This window comes from Petromyzon marinus, chromosome 15 (genome assembly GCF_048934315.1).
Source record: "Petromyzon marinus isolate PM22_M1 ecotype Great Lakes invasive population chromosome 15, UKy_Petmar_22M1.pri1.0, whole genome shotgun sequence".
Lineage (NCBI taxonomy): Eukaryota > Metazoa > Chordata > Hyperoartia > Petromyzontiformes > Petromyzontidae > Petromyzon > Petromyzon marinus.
The window spans coordinates 1,773,549-1,793,088 of record NC_133681.1 but is presented as its reverse complement, the minus strand read 5'-3'; the positions used below and the strand labels follow the sequence as shown (position 1 = coordinate 1,793,088).

Sequence of the window (19,540 nt, the reverse complement as noted above, 5' to 3'; positions counted from 1 at the left end):
TTTCGCTTTCAAAACATGCACGTGCGGGAAATTGCGATCATTAAAATGTTACCAGGGTGTGCTCAGCGAGGCCGTTCGCGTGTATTTAAATCGGCGTTTAATATGTAAATACATATAAGTTGCGGGGGAATTAAAATATTTAACACAAAACCCCTGTATTGTGGACGATATTGGTCACAAAGGCCTACGACGTGTTAAAGGGACATTTAAAGATTTCGCGCGCCACATCTCGCGGCGCCACGCGATTGGCTACAGACGTCTATGACGTCACTGCCCGCCATGTTAGAACGGGACTCCGCACTGCGATCTTTTTTAATTTCCTGTTCCTGTCGAGAACTTCTCATTCCGGCAGAGATATTATCGTTTAGAAAGATTCTTCTTGTTCCAGTCGGCATCTTATTATTCCGGAAGTTATCTTCACAATCCGGTAGGGAACTTCTCAATCCGGTAGTTATGTTATGATTTCAGTAGAGGTCTCTTTTTGGTTGGGTATGTGTCTTCTACAATATATATTTGGAAGATATCTACCGTCTCTGGAAGGCAACTTCCGCATTTAGAAATCCACGATTATCTCTGGAAGTTGTCTTTCCATATGTTTAAGACAAAAGCTGTCTTTAACCCCCCCCCCCCCCATAACTTTCGCCAATAACTGCGGCCTTAAAAATTACATGAGCGACGTTTCGGGCATTAGCCCTTCTCACGTTAGCACGTGAACATCTCCCACCAGGAGAAGACAGTCTTCCCGTATTTATCAGACAACAACGGTGCCCTTTAGAAGAGCCATCTTCCGACACTCAAAGCTGCACAGTCTCTTCTTGGTTCTTTCGGTAAAGCCACGTAGAATGGAGATAAAATAATAAATATAAAACATAATAAAATAAAATTCTCACGACGTTTCGGCCACAGCAAGTGAGAATTTTACGTGACTTTACCGAAAGGACCAAGAAGATGAATTCCCTGCACTCCACGAAAGCTTTAAAACTGCAAAGTCTACTTCCGTGTCTGGAAGACCGCCACCGTTTTTGGAAGACGTCTTCCGCCACTGGAAGTTGGCGAGGGACGACGGTGGTGGAGGCGGTGAGGAGCGGGTGGGAGTCCTCGAGGTCACGTGCGGCGCCGCGAACCAATGGGGCGAGCGCCCGAGCCGCGCGCGCGCCCCTAGAGCCGCCATTGCGCGCGGCCGCCTTCATTTAGCGGGGAGACGCGAGCGAGACGAGGCGGCAGAGAGGAGAGGGAGACGAGGTGGGGGAGAGGAGAGGAGAGGCCGGAGACGGAGAGACGAGGCGAGCGGGGCGTCGAGGAGACGCCGAGACGAGGTGGTTGGTGGTGGTGGTGGTGAAGACGAGGGGCCGCCGCGATTCCCTCAGTCGCCCGAGCCGGGTGGGGGACGAGGCTGAGGAGAAGTGTCGCCTGCTGCGGCTGAGGAGAAGTGTCGCCTGCTGCGGCTTAGGAGAAGTGTCGCCTGCTGCGGCTGAGGAGAAGTGTCGCCTGCTGCGGCTGAGGAGAAGTGTCGCCTGCTGCGGCCGAGGAGAAGTGTCGCCTGCTGCGGCCGAGGAGAAGTGTCGCCTGCTGCGGCTGAGAAGTGTCGCCTGCTGCGGCTGAGGAGAAGTGTCGCCTGCTGCGGCTGAGAAGTGTCGCCTGCTGCGGCTGAGGAGAAGTGTCGCCTGCTGCGGCTGAGGGGAAGTGTCGCCTGCTGCGGCTGAGAAGTGTCGCCTGCTGCGGCTGAGGAGAAGTGTCGCCTGCTGCGGCCGAGGAGAAGTGTCGCCTGCTGCGGCCGAGGAGAAGTGTCGCCTGCTGCGGCTGAGGAGAAGTGTCGCCTGCTGCGGCTGAGAGAGCGCGGCGACGGCGGCGGCGGCGATCGTCTCTACAGCGCCCCCCACACTGCCCACTCCCGAGGAAGCGCGGAGCGAGAGACGCGGCGCTGAAGGATGAGCGCGGCCCGACTCGAGCAGGTGGGGGGGGAGAAGCGGGACGGGGTGTGGGGGGATTTAAAGTGGGGTTGGGGGTAGAGAGCTGGGGGGGGTAGAGAGCTGGGGGGGGGGGGTAGAGAGCAGGGGTTGGGGGGGGGGGGGGTAGAGAGCAGGGGTTGGGGGGGTAGAGAGCAGGGGTTTGGGGGGGGGTAGAGAGCAGGGGTTGGGGGTAGAGAGCTGGGGGGGGTAGAGAGCTGGGGGGGGTAGAGAGCAGGGGTTGGGGGGGGGTAGAGAGCAGGGGTTGGGGGGGGTAGAGAGCAGGGGTTGGGGGGGTAGAGAGCAGGGGTTGGGGGTAGAGAGCTGGGGGGGGGGGTAGAGAGCTGGGGGGGGGTAGAGAGCAGGGGTTGGGGGGGTAGAGAGCAGGGGTTGGGGGTAGAGAGCTGGGGGGGGGGGTAGAGAGCTGGGGGGGGTAGAGAGCAGGGGTTGGGGGGGGTAGAGAGCAGGGGTTGGGGGGGTAGAGAGCAGGGGTGGGGTAGAGAGCAGGGGTTGGGGGGGGTAGAGAGCTGGGGGGGTAGAGAGCAGGGGTTGGGGGGGGGTAGAGAGCAGGGGTGGGGGGGGGGTAGAGAGCAGGGGTTGGGGGGGGTAGAGAGCTGGGGGGGGTAGAGAGCTGGGGGGGGGGTAGAGAGCAGGGGTTGGGGGGGGTAGAGAGCTGGGGGGGGTAGAGAGCAGGGGTGGGGGGGGGGGTAGAGAGCAGGGGTTGGGGGGGGTAGAGAGCTGGGGGGGGTAGAGAGCAGGGGTGGGGGGGGGGGGTAGAGAGCAGGGGTTGGGGGGGGTAGAGAGCTGGGGGGGGGGTAGAGAGCAGGGGTGGGGGGGGGGGTAGAGAGCAGGGGTTGGTGGGGGTAGAGAGCTGGGGGGGGGGGGTAGAGAGCAGGGGTTGGGGGGGTAGAGAGCTGGGGAGGGGGTAGAGAGCAGGGGTTGGGGGGGGGGTAGAGAGCTGGGGGGGGGTAGAGAGCAGGGGTGGGGGGGGTAGAGAGCAGGGGTTGGGGGGGTAGAGAGCTGGTGGGGGGGGGGGGTAGAGAGCGGGGGTGAGGGGAGAGAGGAGGTCATAAAGGAGGTATTGGCAGGGGGGGGTACAGGGGCCGGGGACTACAAGGTAGTGGTGGGTGCAGGGGTCTAAGTGGTGGGGGGAGGGGGTTTAAGTGTGGGGAGGGTGGAGATGTCGGGAAGGAGAGAAGTAGCTAGGGCGGCGGGGGTTGGAGGGGGTTTAAAGTGGGAGAGGGGAGCAGGTCAGGGGTAGGGGGGAAATGGTGAGGGTGGTGGGGGAGACGAGGGGGGTATCGAAGTGAAGTGGAGGGAGATTGGAGAAGGGGAGGGAGGGGGAATGGAAAGGGGGTAGGGGGATGATGCATTCGAGGAGGGAGAAGAGAGAAGGGAGAGGGATGAGGATGTGGGGGTGGGATGGAAGGGACGTGAAGGAGACGAGGGAAGAGGGCGGGTGTGTGAGGGGGAGGATGGGTGGGGGTCCTACATTTTGTGTGAGATGGGAGATTTGTGGGGGGGAGGCACTGAGGAGGAGGTAGATGAAAGAAAGGGAGATGGTGGGTGGGATGTGGAGTAGGGAGGAGAGCGAGAAGGATGGGAGGGGCGGAAGTTGGGAGTATAGGAGATGAGGGGGGGGGGGTGCACGTAGGATCTGTGTGTATGTGGAAGGCGCGAGAAACGTGGGGTGGAAGAGGAGGAGAGGAAGGGTGCGCGGGTAATGTCACAATGAACGGGGAGGTGAGAAGCGGAAGATGAGGGAGATGGAGCGGAGATGGAGTCGGAGTAGTTGGCGGAGTGGAGCTTGTGGTGAGAAGGCAAGATGGAGTGGAGAAGATTTTTGAGGCATTGAAGTATTGAGGGGGGGGGGGAGAAGACGGAATATAGGGTGAGCCACTTGGGAGACGAGGAGGAAGACGAGAGACGGGAAGATGGGAGGAGTGATGAAGACCCAGGGATGGCGGACGGGAAGGGAGATGGAGCCCCAAACACGCACTGTAGTAGCATCAGCACCTCACTCGCACACATCCATCAGCAAGCACAGGCGAATGCGGCCGCTCGTTTCATTACTCATCGCCCGACTCTCACTCCACCCTTGCGCTGATCGAAAAGACACGGGCATCCTCTCACACTGGCTCGTGTTCAGAGGCGCCGCCGCCAACCAATCACGTCCACTGACGTTTGTCAAAGCGACCTGCTTATCAATTTATCCGTGCAGCGCGTCCGGCGGCGTTATTATTGGGGTGAAATCCACACAGATGCAGCCACTGCAGTAGCATCGACTTCAGTTTTACGTGTGTTCCTATGAACGCCCAATGCGTCCCATCCCTTGAGTGGCGGCAAAGGGACGGCGAGAATGACTTTGGCCGAGGAGATGGAGCAATGAAATCGGCTCGTGCGCAGGTGCTAATTGTGCGTTGTTGCAGAGCAGGATCGCGAGAGATGGAGGCGGGTTTGGAGGCCCTTTAGCAGTGGATTGATCACGACCGATAGTGATTATGGTGATACACCCGAACATTGGAGCGTATCCCTGGGCCTAAACCTTTACTTAAGCCCTAAAGCCTATCACCAAACACTGAGCTGGGGAACTTATAGTTTAACCCTAGCCTGAACCTGAAACCATAGCCCATAACCAATGAAACCACAAAACCTTTTGACGATAGCTCGAATCCCCTAAACTTTTGCCCATATAACTCAGCTGTAGATTTTTAAACACCGAAGGTGATTTAATTGTTGGCTTAAATTGAACACTCACCCTCGCCTAAATTCTTCATCTCGGGTCATAACATTTGACGTAAGAGATCTATGAAAACCATTGGCCGTCACTTTCATAGTAGATCGATGTGCAAATCAATACCAGTCGCGGGCAGCATGGGAAAATGGAACAAAATCCATTGTTGTCCTGCACTCCTATGCTCCTCCGTCTTCAACTCGTACAGACCAGTTGTGCTGAAGTGTGGTCAAATAACCATGACGACGCAGCACAATATGGGGAAGCCCTCATCCAGCAGTGGATTGACAGAGAGCTGTACTGTACATAAACAGTCAAAAGGTAAAATATACCGAAAGGGAACTCTATAAAAGTTAGTGGTGAACGATTTGAGAATAGATCTCTGAACAGTCATGGCAGTCACTTTAATATCTCGAAGGATGTCAACGGCACTCCAAGCTCTTCAATATATATTCTGAAAGTTGGGCCCCTTTTCAATGCAGGCCCTATAATTATCTGAAAAAGAGCTTTATAGCTCATCGGATTCATTCAGTATAAACAAATATTCTGATATAAGCCGCCTTCTGGGCAATGTCCCGTGTCGATTTTGTCTCGCATTGTCTCACGGACTCCATCTGCTGTCCCCTCTGCCTTTTGCCTCCTTTCCTCTCTCCCGTCTCTCTCCTTGTCTCATCTCTCCCTGTCTGTGTCTCTCTCCTTTCCCTGTGCTCCTATCTTCGGGCCCCCCATCCGCATCCCTTTCCACCACTCTTTGTCTTTCAAGCGAACGAAAGGACAGGCTGGTAAAGGTAAGAAGATACATATACGACTGGCCCGTCCTGTGATTGTACCCGTGTATCGGTTTTGCACACTTGCACGTATACACACGAAGGTTCGTGTTGGGTGCAAGCGATGTTTGTGAGCACCTATTAAGACTTGCACGGTGTGTGATGGGGCGGGTGGTGTGGTCATATCAATGACCAGCCGTATGTCTACCTCGTGCTGTTTTCACACACACTACAAATGTATTGTGTGTTGAACGTCTTTCGCACCATACGTAGCCAACCGTGCTCATCGGAGGTCGGCTTAGAGGAGGCCCCGGACAGATTCGGATGCCACTCGCGGCCTGATGCTCGCCGTGTTACGGAAATTGTACCAAGGTTGCACGCATACTGTGCACGTATACTACTATAAAGACAAACATTTACACACGTATAGTACACGCATACTGACATATTCTCGTATACACACTTGTATACTCGCACAGTCGCAAAGAGACTCGTACACGCGCATTCGCCCTCGTACACTCGCACTCCAACGCGGGGTATTTTTATACCCTGTGTGTATAACTAACTGCACACGTATTTATATCGGCTTCCGGTGGTGCGCCTGCACTGTGAGACGTGGGCGGGTGTGAAGTGTGGCTGTGAATGACTCCTTGCATGCTTTGTGTGCGCGCGCAACGTTTCTTCAAGGTCTCCTCAGACCTTGAATGAATACCAAGGGCACTGTAGGATGGGGAAACAAAGGTGGCTGCGCGTGGCATTGGCCCGCAAGCCGCGCACTTTGCACGCCGTGCCGCCTGCCCGTCTGCAACGGCTTCTCGCAAACTGAACTTGCCCCAGCAAGATCGGAAGGCTCGACGACCCGTGTGTGTGTGTCTGTGTGTGGGCTAGGACTGTGTCAATGTGTTCGTGTCGGCGTGCGCGTTGTGTGCTTGTGAATCCTCAGCTGGATGAAGGTCTCTCCACACGCCCTCGGGGTCATGGGTGTTTGTCTTTATTTACACAACTTTGTCACGCTGGGTTTGGTGCAGTGTGGATGGCAGTCCCAGAAATACTGTACTTCTATGCTTTTGAGTCTGCCTTCACCTATATCGGTGTTGCGAGTATGCTGTAGGTCTGGAAAGCAGTGTAATCTTATCATTAGTGGGTTCAAGTGCATACATATCGGGGGACTTTTTGAAAGTAAGATTGTGGTAGCGAGTGCCCTAAGATGTCTTGAGCATTTGTGTGCTGTCCAGAAGAACCATTGTCCAAAATGTTGCCTCTTATAGATGTTGCCCCTCCCCACCCCCACTTAAAGCCACAGTGTTATTGACACACGCACTCAAACTTTATTTCAGCTGGTAAGGCCATATTGAACTTTGCAGCTCTGCTACAAGGACGGCCACAGGCCCCAAGACCCATCTGTCGGCAGTGGTGGCAGCTACGGGGGGCACTGCAGGGTGGGCACGTGTAGAATCAGAATGTTTATTTATACTGGCAGAATCCGATGAGCTATAAAGCTCTTTTTCATTGATGTCCAGTGGGAGGTGGGTAAGAACGTTACAACAAGAAACAACACTACCACGAGCAAAAACAACGTCAACAAATGATTGTTTACAAGAAACTCGCAACAGAAGTTCCTGCAAACAGGATAAACGATGAATAGCTCGCTTAAAAATAAAACAAACAAAAACACTTGGTGGATGCACCAAGTTTGTTATTTGTGCACATGTGCTGGGAACAAGGGCTATTGCCCAAAACGTCGACTATTTTATACATTTATAAGGTTATTGACGAATGTGTTGCTCTGTTTTGTTAAGTGTGCCCTGTGTACCACTGCCAACGTATCACCATGAAACAATTTGGTTAAATAATCGTGTACCCGCTGAATGAGATGCCTGGATTAATATGCATAACCGGCTATTGAGTGTGGCGTGCAGTGCGAGTGGTGAGGTATTCACGACACGAGAAGCACAGACGTGATTTATTCAGATTTCTCGTCGTCTTTGTTGTTGCCTCCTTGTGTGCCGTGTGCAGCAGTATAATGTTGTAGGCGTGTGCTGGTGCGAGTGTCAAGGTGTTTGTGTGTATTCACTGGGCGTGTCTGTTGCAGCGTGTAACTTTGTAGAGTGTCGAGTTATCAGTGCTCGTGTCGTGTTTTTTAATATAAGAGTGCCGTTGTGTGTTGTGTCAGGTGTGTGACACGGGATGTGCTAACATTGGTGTGTTTGTCATAAGTCTGTTGAAGTTTGTGGTGTGAATAATTTGCATTTGTGCCCGAGTTCAATTCCCAGCCACGGTTAATATCGGTTACCAAACCGATATCTTAAATGGTCCTGGGCCTCTCCTAGGCTGACTCGGCCTTCACTGCATACCGCATGCAGTGGCAAAAACATCCGTAGTGGTGAGATGAAGGCATCTGAGCTTGGCGCTGGTGCTGTCATCCCTCGGTGTGCCTTTCTGACCTTAATAGGTCCTCTCTAACAGCACTTGCCCAAAGAATATGACATTTGGGGGATCTTTGCCTCGCATACGTGCTGTTCTTAAAATTAAAAGGGCAACAACAAACAGTTGAATGTCAGTGTTGTGCACTTGCTAATTGAAATCACTATCCACCACTCTCTCCCCCACACCCCTGTCCCCGTTGCCTGGCTCGCAGTTCAAAACGGTTCGATGCACTCCAAGGATACAGTTAATGACGACGACTTTGAAGCTTACCTGACCAATCAGAGCAGCCAGGTGAGACCCCCCCCCCCCACATCACACATACCCCCCCCCTCCACCCATACTCTTTTCAGCACATCTCTCTTACTGTGTTACCACGACCACTTGAAAGTGTCCAAGCCCGCTTCGCGAAACCAGGCTAGTGGGCTTTGCCGGGATTTCTATGGCAACCTTGAAATAAAAATAATATGTTTCCCGCAGTTTTATGTCGATTGTAGCTATCGGCTTCATGCCATCTCCTCCGTCTTGGAGAATGGCCCATGGAAGTGGATATCACAGAGCTACTCTTCCTTCAAGTGAAACGTTCAAACCGTATCCGATTATTGGTTGGTCAGCAGCCGCCATCGTAAGGAACCAGTGGCCGGGTTACTAAAAACTATTAAACTACATTTTTTATTAATTTCACCAGGTAAGGCCCATTGAGCTATGTAGTTCTTGTTCAGAAGAGACCTGGCCACAAATGATAGCTCAACGAAGTAGCTTATCATCATGTGGAAATTTATAGCAGCCAAATACTCTAAACGCACGTTGATTAAAAATTTTGAGGGAAAAACCAGAGGACCTGGAGAAAAATCCACGTAACCTATGGGAAGAGAGACACGTAAACTCCAAATATACAAGCGTGAGGGTCAGTATCGAACCCGCGACCTCCTGTATACCAGGCGAGGAAGTTAACATCTCGCCACCGTGGCGCCCCATGGTTCATCAGTCGCCTTATAGGAGTGGTCAACTGATAATTGATTATTTTATGTTTTTTTGCATGCGATAATCAATAACGCTGAAAACCCCAAAATTAACAAGCCTGATTAGAGGAATACTTTAGCTCATTCATTCAACCGTCCGTGTGCTCCTAAATTCTACTTAGTAGCTTTTTAAGTGGCTGTTTCGTGACGTATTTACCGTGGCCATGAATTATTCAGCCGTCTGCTTTTAGCCATTATTTCCCGCTCTCAAGCGCATGTGCAGTTGTCTGATAAATGGCGAGGATACGAAGCTACTGATGCTGTTAATGTGAAAATAAAAAAAAACATAACATTTCAAAAATTAGCAACTTAATTGCATAGTTCCACATTGACTGCATGAATCATGTTTCCTGGCCAGTGTTATTTTGTCTGTCTATGACAAGAGCATATCACTCTTCTATCGCTACTGCCGCGGTGGCTGTTACCACGAAATTCCCTCCGCGTTTCCTCTGCCCATGCCGAGGTCTCGGCCTACCGGGCTGACTGTTTTGTCTTGTCCGTATTGTGTACAACCACCAACTCAACCAGTCGCGCACCACACTGCGGGACACCTCACTTCTCTTCCTCCCTCTCACTGCTCCACTGCGGAATCCCCTCCCAGCATTGTATATTTTTTACCTTAGCCAATTTAAGAAATGGATTGTCTTTTTATCTATCATAATTTTAATGGTGCTTCTTTCTTGCCAGCGCTTGGCATGTCAGGCCTTCTGGGCCAGTGGTCAGCAGCCCAAAGCAAAATAGAGCTGTTTCCATTTGCAAATGAAGCTTTCCTGAATTGACATTATTAGGGATGCGTGCATCTAATCGTACGCTACTATTTGTAAAATAAGATTAACGTGCAATACGTTGGGAATGCGCCCAAGAGGACAAAACGGAGATACATGTTTACGGGGGGGGGGTGGTCTTCTCTTAGTGATATTTGTTTGAGAGGCGTGCATTGAATATGTACAACCGTTTTATCAATTCACCACTGAGCAAGGTTCTTCCAATGTTTTTGTGGCGGTCATTGGACTGAGGTCAGAGTGTGCGTGGAGTGGACGAGTGAGATGAGGGGGGGTGGAGGAGAAAGAAGGAGCAGACCGTGTGCAGAGGAGTAGTGAGATGAGAGGGGGGAGAGGTAGGCAGAGGCAAGTCCTTGGGGGATCTTGGAGATTATTAGTGCGATCTTGAACTTGATCTGGGATTGGATTGGGAGCTAAGTGGAGTATTGGAGAAAACTGATTTCATTAGCAGATGCAGGTGATAAGTCTGACAGCGGCACTTTGGAATATCAAAATGAAGAATTTGCCGAGACCCAAATACATGCCCTGTGCTCACGATCGGAGCAGTAGAATTATAAACAAAACCCAATGTCAAATATATATTTTTTAGTACATTAACTCCATTGTTTGCTTATTAAAAAAATCGGCTTCATGGCTGCCATGAGCATATAATCATGGGTCGTCGCAGTAGCGAGCTGTTCTCTTGGAAGAAAGGCGTAGGGTGCGAGCGTGGCGGTGCGAGCGTGGCGCTGCGAGCATGCTCACGTGGGGTCCTCGCGGTGCCAGTAACCTACGGACGGGCTCTTGCAATCCCACAGGCGCCCGTCAATAATCCATGACTCCAATGTAAAACAGCTGTCATCCGCCACACAGACCAACCGTTTGTCCGTTTTTTTATTATATTCGACGTCCAATTTGCGATGACATTGCACGCTTTCCAACGTTCTGTTAAATTGTATTTTTTTTTCCAAAATTTGTTATTGCTCTCGCTATCGGTGTCACGTCATTAGATATGACGAACCTATTTGGACCTTTCCCAGAAGAGTGCAAACCTTTGGGGTTTCGAGAATGAGCGACGGAAGCGGAAACCACAAGTGCCTCTTCACCGAATTGAAGGGACCTCTGAGGTCCCTTCAATTTTCAACGCTGGAATCAAATTTAACGTCACTAGTTGTTTTTTTCTCGTGCTGTCATCGGTTGCCTGGCCTGACACTCATCGACTCCGCGACATTTTAAGAACCCGGTTTAAATCGCGAGGCATCCCCCCATGGATTCCAGTTCGAATTCCTTGATGTTGAGCAAAAGGGAGACCGCGGGCGGGAACCCTGCAAGGGAAGAAGCTTGGCACCGTGAGCCCCCTGGCAACGGGAGCGCCACTGTGAGCCTTGGCACGGGCGCCCGCCCTGTCCGTCACATGGAGAAGGGGTAGTGGGGGGCGGTAAACATGGCTCGGGTTTCGGAGCCGAGCGGTACGGGTCCCGTTTTGAGCGGCCACTACCATCGGCAACCGACTTCCCGGGACGAACTTACTGATGGTGAGGACATTGAGAGTGAGTACTTGCCGGCAGTGGGGACCTGCTGAGAGTGGGGGACCTACTGAGAGCGGAGGACCGACTGAGAACGGGGACTTACCGACATTAGGATCTTATGGGCAGCTTGTAGTTACTGACAATGGAAACTTACTGACAACCGTCATCTTGTCGGGTGGATTGAACTATAAATAATACAGTACATTTGGTGTCCGCGCTATTCTTATAGAGCAGGGCTATCACAAAGGCGCTATGTTTCACAGGGGGATATTGTCTGCCGCTAGGGGGCAGTGTTGCTCTGTGTAATCCCCATTGAGTTATTTGCAGTGTAATTAATCAAATTTGGCTAATGAACTGCCGGCACACAACGGCCTAACGCTTTTGGAATGACGTCGGCGGATCTTGCAACGTTCACTGCTAAGCAGACGGCGCGTGTCTGTTGGTTTTAATACGGTGATAACCAGGGCGGCCTGCAGGATTGTAAATTCGAATGTCTGCAACAAGCGGTTGTACGCACTACCACTGGGCTCTTGTCACTACCCCCCCGGATTAGGCGGTTAGCAACCGTGCCCTAGCAATGCGCCACTAAGCGCCGCTGTGATTTTCGCTATTAGCTATCTAGCAAATTGGATGGACACAAATCTTTGTTCGCAAGCAAATGATGATAAGCCGTTTCTGACAATTTTCTCTCTCTTCACTTCTAATTGCCCTCCCCACATTCCGTAATATATCACAATGGTAGTTACTGCACATGTGTAAAGTGGTGACCTCCATTTCATCAATTTGATCTGTCTCTTACAGTTATCTTTAAAATCGGCTATAATAATACCGTGAATATTGTAAGCGTCAATTTTGCAATAGTATCACACAGCACCTCGCGGTTTGCAATCATGGCGGCGAGAAGATTTAAGACGTATTCAGCCAATTAATGACGGGTGTTTATGCAAGTGTCAGATGGGACAGATGGAGATTAGTCCACACTTTTCTCCACCACGTTGCCCTGGCGAGGCAGATTACGGCACCTCCCCTTGACACCCAACAGGAAGGGGGCTTAACAACATTCGCGCGGCGATCCGCCAACTCTCGCCGCCCGCAGTGCTGTGCCTAGCCGCCAGCACCGCCACGAACCCCTCGCTGCCCCGGATATTTTGACGTCAACTGACCTCGGTTTCGCCTCGCTCGCCCGTCCTCCCGTTGTACCCTAGAACAACAGCTACACGGCCATGACCGACCCGTACATGCCCAGCTACTACGGCCCGTCCATGGGCTTCCCCTCGTACTCGCTGAGCGCCGCCGAGGCCGCGTGGTCCACGGGGGGCGACCCGCCCATCCCGTACCTGGCCCACCACTACGGCCAGACGCTCGCCAACGGGGAGGCCCACCACCACTTCCTGCAGCCGGAGCCGGGCTTCCTGGGTCAGGGCGGCCTCGGGGCGCCGGCGCCCGCGGGGGCCGGCGGCGGCCTCGGCGCGCACGCCACCTACCTGGGGCAGCACGCGCCGGGGCCCTTCAGCTTCTTCCCCGGGGGGCCCGAGTTCGCGGCCTGGGCTGGGGCCGGCGCGGCGGCGCAGGCGGCGCAGGCGGCCGCGGCCACGAGCGGCGCGGGGCAGCCGCCCGGGCAGCAGAGTTCGGCGCAGGCCTCGGCGGCGGCCGTTGGCGCCGCCGTCTACAGCGGCAACGGGGGCGGCAACAGCAGCTGCAGCAGCAGCAGCTGCAGCAGCAGCAGCTACGTGTACCCGCCGAGCTCGCTGGGCGGGGCAGCGATGGACGCCCACGCCACCTTCGCCAACGAGGGCATCAACAAGGCGCCGGGCCCCGTGAGCAGCATGGAGCAGGGCGTGGCCGGGCTCAAGTTGGATGGCAGTAACGGCGGCGGCGGCGGCGGCGACGTCGCCAACAAGACGGTCGGCGCGCCCATCGTGGGCTCCATGTTTTCCGTGAGCGGCATGACCGTGCCGACCATCCCCGTGCCGGTATCGAACTCGGCGGCGCAGGCTCTGCTGCACCAGCAGCACCAGCAGCAACAGCAACAGCAGGCGGCGGCTGCAATGGCGCAGGCGCAGAAACCCACGTCTTGGGCTGCGATCGCAAGCAAGCCGGCCAAACCGCAGCCCAAGCAGCTGAAGGGAAAGGGGGGTTCTGCGGGGGGTGCCGCCGCCGGCGCCGCCATGCCCCCTCCGCCCCCCATCAAGCACAACATGGACATCGGCACGTGGGACAACAAGGGGGTCGTGGCCAAGGCAGCGCCACCGGTGTGCGGGCCTGGCGAGGCGCCTGGCCCTCAGCAGCAGCAGCAGTCGGTGTCCCCGTCACCGGCGGTGGCTGTTACTTCTGCGGCGCCGGTTATGTCACTTCCGCAGCCGAGCAGCCAGGCCCAGTCGCTAGCGCCCGTGCAGGTGTCGATGCAAGCCAATCAGCAGCCGAATAGCCAGCCCGGCAGTTCGCTTCACCAGCAACAGCAGCAGCAACAGCAGCAACAACAACAGCAGCAGCAGCAGCAGCATCAGCAGCAGCAGTTATATCTTCATCACCAGCAGCAGCAGCAACAACAACAACAACAGCAGCAGCATCATCACCAGCAGCAGCAGTCGATGCAGCACACAATGCAACAGATGCATAATCAGTTGCAGCAACCGATGCAGCACGGGCAGCTTATGCAGCAGCAGCCTGGGCGCTGGTCCGCACCACGCAGTCGCAACGGAGGCGTGTTCGGAGGCGACATGCTGACGGTCGGCGCCATGAGCTCGGTTGCTCAGCAGCAGCAGCAGCAGCACCAGCAGCAACCTCTACCCCACCACCCGCACCACCACTCGCTTCCCCACCAGCAGCAACAGCAGCCGCAGCACCACCAGCATCACCAGCAGCAACAGCAGCAACAGCAGCACCATCAGTTGCACCATCACCACCACACCATGCAGCCTCTGGCACCTCCGCAACAACCGCCACCGCCCATGCCGTCCGGCCCCATAATGCCGGCGTCAGATCCGTCCCCTCCGCCACCACTGCCGCACCACCAGCAGCAGCAGCAGCACCAGCAGCAGCAGCAGCAGCTGGCACCCGTGGGCCTGGCGCTGTCGGTGGTCGCGGCGACGCCCCTGCCGCCGGAGAGCCACCCGGTGCTGGAGAAGCTGAAGGTGGCCAACAGCTACAACCCGCGCGACTTCGAGTGCAGCCCGCGCAGCGCACGGGCCTTCATCATCAAGAGCTACTCGGAGGACGACGTCCACCGCTCCATAAAGTACTCCATCTGGTGCAGCACCGAGCACGGCAACCGGCGGCTGGACGGCGCCTACCGCGCCATGCAGGGCAAGGGCCCCGTCTACCTCCTCTTCAGCGTCAACGGCAGCGGCCACTTCTGCGGCGTGGCGCAGATGACGTCGCCCGTGGACTACCAGACGTGCGCCGGCGTGTGGTCGCAGGACAAGTGGAAGGGCAAGTTCGAGGTATGCCCGTGGGTTCCCCGGTGGTGGGTGTGGCCGGGGAGCGCTGGGAGCCGGTGATTGGTGCGCCGCGCTACCAACACGGCGACACGATTTTTCGATGCCGGCTCGCGGCCAACAACAATTGCGGTTTTTCTGAAACGGTTCTGAGATTCTTCTAGGTCGACTCGGCCTCAACCGAGTTCCTGGTGTGGCGTGTGAACGTCGTCATTGGCGAGACAAAGGCGGTCGAGCGTGGTGCTGGCCACCCACCCCCTCGTGCAACATGCCAACCTTCATAGGTTCTTCCCACTTGTCCCAACAGTCTGCAAGGCTTTCCAGGCGATCTTTCTCTTTGGTGGTGGCGGGTGGTGGTTTGAGCGGTTGTGGTACGGGTGATCGTGGTGGTGATGGTATAGGTATTGGTGAAAGCTGTGGTGGGAGGTACGGATGGTGGTTATAGTGATACAGGTAGTGGTGGGCATGGTGGTTGGTGGTGGGAAACCAGAGTACCCGGAGAAAACCATCCTGTGCGAGGGGGCAACGCTGAATCCCCGTGCTGGTGCATTTGGATGGAGCTTAATCCACTTGCTGTACTGCCTTCTGGAGTGCCAGGGTATGGCACCTTCGACGCCCACGGGAAGGGAGTCTTGACGACATTTTTGCGAGCCACCAACCCTGGCGTCCACAGTTGCTGGTTTACAGTTCTGCGCCACCTCCGCCCAGCTGTTGTAAGTAAATAATTGTAAATAAAATAATGACCTAAAGCTTTCGTGACTGCAGGAATTCATACTCTTTGGGTCTTTCGGTAAGTCACGTAGATAGAAAAATAATAATAAAAAAAGTTATTCCTGCCTCAGCAGTCCGCCTGCCATATTTTTTCACCTGAAGACGATTGATTGTGTTGCGAAAGACCCAAAGAGTATGTAAATAAAGTAGTTATTAATAGCAGTTTGCTTCTCAAATATAAAATAACGAGGATTGTGACACCACCCCCGTGTCAATGCATTGCTCGACGGAGGACTCCCCCATGCCGTGTTGGGTCACAGGACATGTTTGACCATACTTCACCGGGCTGGTTGGTGAAGGGAGGGGAGCCTCGGTGCAGTGCTCTCACCGCTGCGACACCTCGGGGTGACCTGCACCGAATTCTCAATCCTTTGAGAGTTCTCATCTCGCGACCCGCCCATCGGGTCACGTTTCGAAGAATCGTCGTGCGTTATTTATTGGTCTAAAATTGTACGGAATTGGTTGGTGTGACCCCCCCCCTCCCTCCCTCCCCTCGTCACCCTTCAGTCACCAGAGACGCCACCACTGAGAAGTGACACAACGACGGGAATGGCTTTTTGAAACTCGCCGTCACCGTTCATCAAATCGCCAAACGGGGGAATGGGCGACTCGCCCGCCAGACGTAGCGAATCGTCGCGTTTCATGATCGCGGTGTCAAGAGAGAATCGACTCGTGTGTTTGTTGGCCTCGCGGAGCGTGTAGCGCCCACTTGTGGCCGCAGGGATCACGTGAACCCATTTGGCGTACGAACCTCGAATAGAGAAGCATCCTCGATGCCACGTATCTTTTAGCCGAAGAATCGGCATTGATTCATGGATGCATCGTGAATACACATGATGTCTATGGTGTGGTGCGGAGTGGTGGCACAGCGGTGAGCAACCTGGGCTACAGAAACCTTGACGTTTCAACTCCTCTCCCCCCTTCCTCCACCATCCCCTCCCTACTATCCCTACCATCCATCCCTCCCTCCATCATCCCCCCCCTCTCCCCTCCCTCCCCCGGGGGGGGGGGGGTGGCTGGGCGTGGTCTCGCAGGTGAATTGGATCTTCGTGAAGGACGTGCCCAACTCGCAGCTGCGCCACATCCGCCTGGAGAACAACGAGAACAAGCCGGTGACCAACTCTCGCGACACGCAGGAGGTGCCGCTCGACAAGGCGCGCCAGGTGCTGCGCGTCATCGCCGCCTTCCGCCACACCACCTCCATCTTCGACGACTTTGCGCACTACGAGCGCCGGCAGGAGGAGGAGGAGGGCCAGAAGAAGGTACGTCGTCGTCGTCATCGTCGGCCCCCACCCCTCTCCGTGGAAGCGATAGGCAAACTTTATCGGCCAGAAAAAAGGCGCGATGGGAAGGCCGATCCGAAGCTCTTATCACGCACGATAAGCGCTGCGAGAGTTGTTGCTCTTGGCCAGGGGGTTGGCGGCTGATCTCCGCACGAATGTTGCGAAACTCCCTTACCAGTGGGCAGCGAGGAGGGTGCCATACCCTGGCTCGTTAGGTCGAAGGCGGCTTGGCAAAGTCCAGACTAATATCATCTTATATAAGTGAGTGTGCTGTGATGACCTCCAAGTGTGATGCACCTGCTGGTGGCTGACTACTGTGCAGTGGTGGATGAGTCGAAACAGTCCGTGTCTGGTAGAACCGAGCCCTCGACGCGGGTGGAGGAATGAAGTCAGCCAAGTTCAACACGAGTTGGATGAAGCTTGATTTGAAGCTTTCGTGACTGCAGGAATCCATACTCAGATGGTTTGCAGTGGTATCGCCGAAAAGTTCCACTAGGTGGCGCTTAAGGTCATCGTTAACTTAAATGCGAGCGAGGGCCCAATCTCGACTGAGATGTTCCGTCGAGGGAGAACCCAGATCACAAAGCATCCTCCGATTATTTATGAAAAAGAACTATACATTTTTTTTTTACCAGGTAAGACCTACTGAGCTATATAGCTTTTTTCAGAAGCGACCTGGCCACAAATGATAGCTTAACAAAGTGGCTTATGATCACGTGGAACATATATGGCAGCCAAATACTCTTAACACACGTTTCTAAATGTGGAGGGAAAACTGGAGGACCGAAGAAAAATCCACGTGACCACGGGGAGAGAGACGAGCTAACTCCACGTATAGAGCAGGCGTCAGGGTTGGGATCGATCCCACGATCTCCTGTATACCAAGCGAGGTAGTCGACATCTCGCTGCCTATACCCTTATGCTGTCCGCATAAACGAGACGGTTTGAAGCCAAATTCACAAACTTTAAAAAATGTTGGATTGTCCGTGGTTCTATTTTATGCGGACCACTTGCTCCCCTCGTATTACCCTGGGCACTCTTGCAAACGAGACATGCAAATGTAAGAGATTCTCCAGGTGAAATAACTTGATGAGATGTATCGAGAGTTGGATGTGTTTTTAAATGCTCTCTTCTCTCCCACCCTCCCTCTGTCCCCCCCCCCCCACATCGCTCCACACAATACCTGCATCCCCACCCCTCTCATCTCCTCTCATTTCCTCTGATTTCTCATCCTCCCTGACCCCCCCCAACCCTCCTCATCCTCCCCCCCATCTCTCTTGTGTTGTCCGTGTTTTGGCAGGATCGACAAATTCGTAACAAATGATGATGGCGGTGGGTTGGGGGTGTCGGGCTTGGGGGGAGGGTGGCTGGTGATGGGGGGGCGGTGATGGGCACGGTGGACCCGAGCGTGTGCCCGGCGCTCGCCCAAGCTTGCCGACGTCTACAGCACGAAGACACCGAAACTAGAGCTTCTCCTGAATGTGGTTATCCGTTTTAAAACAAAGCGGCAGCAGCAGAAGAAGCAGCAGCAGAATAAGAATAATGAGAAGAAAAAAAATGAAATGCTTATCCTTGTTTTGTGATTTATCCTTTCGTTGTTGTAATGCCCCCTCCTATCGTTTCCTTTCCTCAATTCTCTCTTCAGCATCGTCATTTATATCGTACGATACTGTAGGCCTAGTGTGAATGTATCGCCTGGCAGAGTTGCATTTTCAAGATGAAGAAGAAGAAAAAATTGCTTTTTATGTGACCTCCCATTTACAGTGCCCATGATATTAACTCAAACGTAGCTGTGATAATGATAATGATGACGACGACGACAATGATGGTAATCACGGTGATGATTGATGGTGGTGATGATGATGATGACGGTGGTGTAATTCTTCCCTCCAGCTCTTCGGCTCATTTCAGAAGATGCTTTAACAGAATCGTGAGCTGCGTATTTAATATCTGCCAAGCTTTCCTTGCGTTTGTTCTTTTTTCAGACAAGATTGGTGGTGCTGGGTGTCGGGGGGGGGGGGGAGACCAATACTATCAACAGGTCCACTCCTGGAATGATTTTTTTTGTGTCGAGGGGCGGTGGTGGGTGGGACACGAGGAGGATTGGGGAAGGAGACAACGCGACGGATACATTTTTATTGTTTTAACTCAGGGTGCTACTCGCAAAAGCACAGGGATCGTGCAAAGGGGCCCAACGCACTGGTGGCCAGCCCTGCAAACGGCGAAAAAAAAAAAACTCCTCCCGTGAAAATCCGCCATTGCCCCCCACCACCACCAGCCCCCCACTTTCCATCGATCGCGAATATTTAAACATCCCGAAAACATCGACAACAAGCAAAGCAACAACGGCAAGAGCACCCATCGGTGACGATTATAACGATGATGATAAGACTGAGACGAAATGATTGCTCCCAACGTAAAAAAAGCCATTTTAAAGACTGATTTCTGCCTGAAGACTGATGATTATTGGCGATCGATCGAGAAACAGATTTTATCACAGAGTTTCGAAGCGAAAGCGTTGCTCAACGCCGGAGGCCGCGTTTTTCTTGTCATCGACCGCCCGAACGCGAATGAACAGAGAGGGGAGGGCTTTTGCTCTCTCCAATCGGACCGGAGCCCTGCGATTGTACAGTACAACTTGGACCCTGTTCATTTTGCCGGAATGAATTTTTCATCAAAAAAAAAGTCTAAAATCATTTATATCTTTTTTGACTGTCTGCCCGTGATTTGGAAGATGATGAGGAAATAGTGAAGTTAATTTTCCTGCCTCTAGGAAGTCATCATTAGCCTTAATAAATGTGGTATTACACCCTGAGCCTGTGTGTGTGTGTGTTTTGTGTGCTTGTCACATGATGGGAAAATGTCC

The 19,540-nt window shown here is 53.7% G+C and overlaps 1 protein-coding gene across 2 annotated transcripts; it reads left to right on the top strand.

Annotated features, from left to right (window-relative positions):
* Positions 1-625: 625 nt before the first annotated feature.
* On the top strand, positions 626-19,489 carry LOC116942559 (YTH domain-containing family protein 3-like). Of its 2 annotated transcripts, XM_032954620.2 has the most exons (6): positions 626-1,952; positions 5,444-5,468; positions 8,086-8,165; positions 12,389-14,626; positions 16,426-16,653; positions 17,975-19,489. In XM_032954620.2, exons 1-6 carry the CDS (start codon positions 1,929-1,931, stop codon positions 17,996-17,998), a joined length of 2,619 nt encoding a protein of 872 aa, XP_032810511.2. In that variant the 5' UTR covers positions 626-1,928; the 3' UTR covers positions 17,999-19,489. The 2 variants fall into 2 exon arrangements, with proteins under 2 accessions (XP_032810511.2, XP_075923307.1); XM_076067192.1 differs by lacking the exon at positions 5,444-5,468 and having other exon boundaries at positions 628-1,952.
* Positions 19,490-19,540: the final 51 nt, after the last annotated feature.

Bases quoted from the DNA above. Each gene is read 5' to 3' on its own strand.
- LOC116942559 (XM_032954620.2), top strand. From the start codon at position 1,929: ATGAGCGCGGCCCGACTCGAGCAG. The intron at 1,953-5,443 runs GTGGGGGGGGAG...TTGTCTTTCAAG, and splicing joins GCGCGGCCCGACTCGAGCAG to CGAACGAAAGGACAGGCTGG. The intron at 8,166-12,388 runs GTGAGACCCCCC...GTTGTACCCTAG, and splicing joins TGACCAATCAGAGCAGCCAG to AACAACAGCTACACGGCCAT.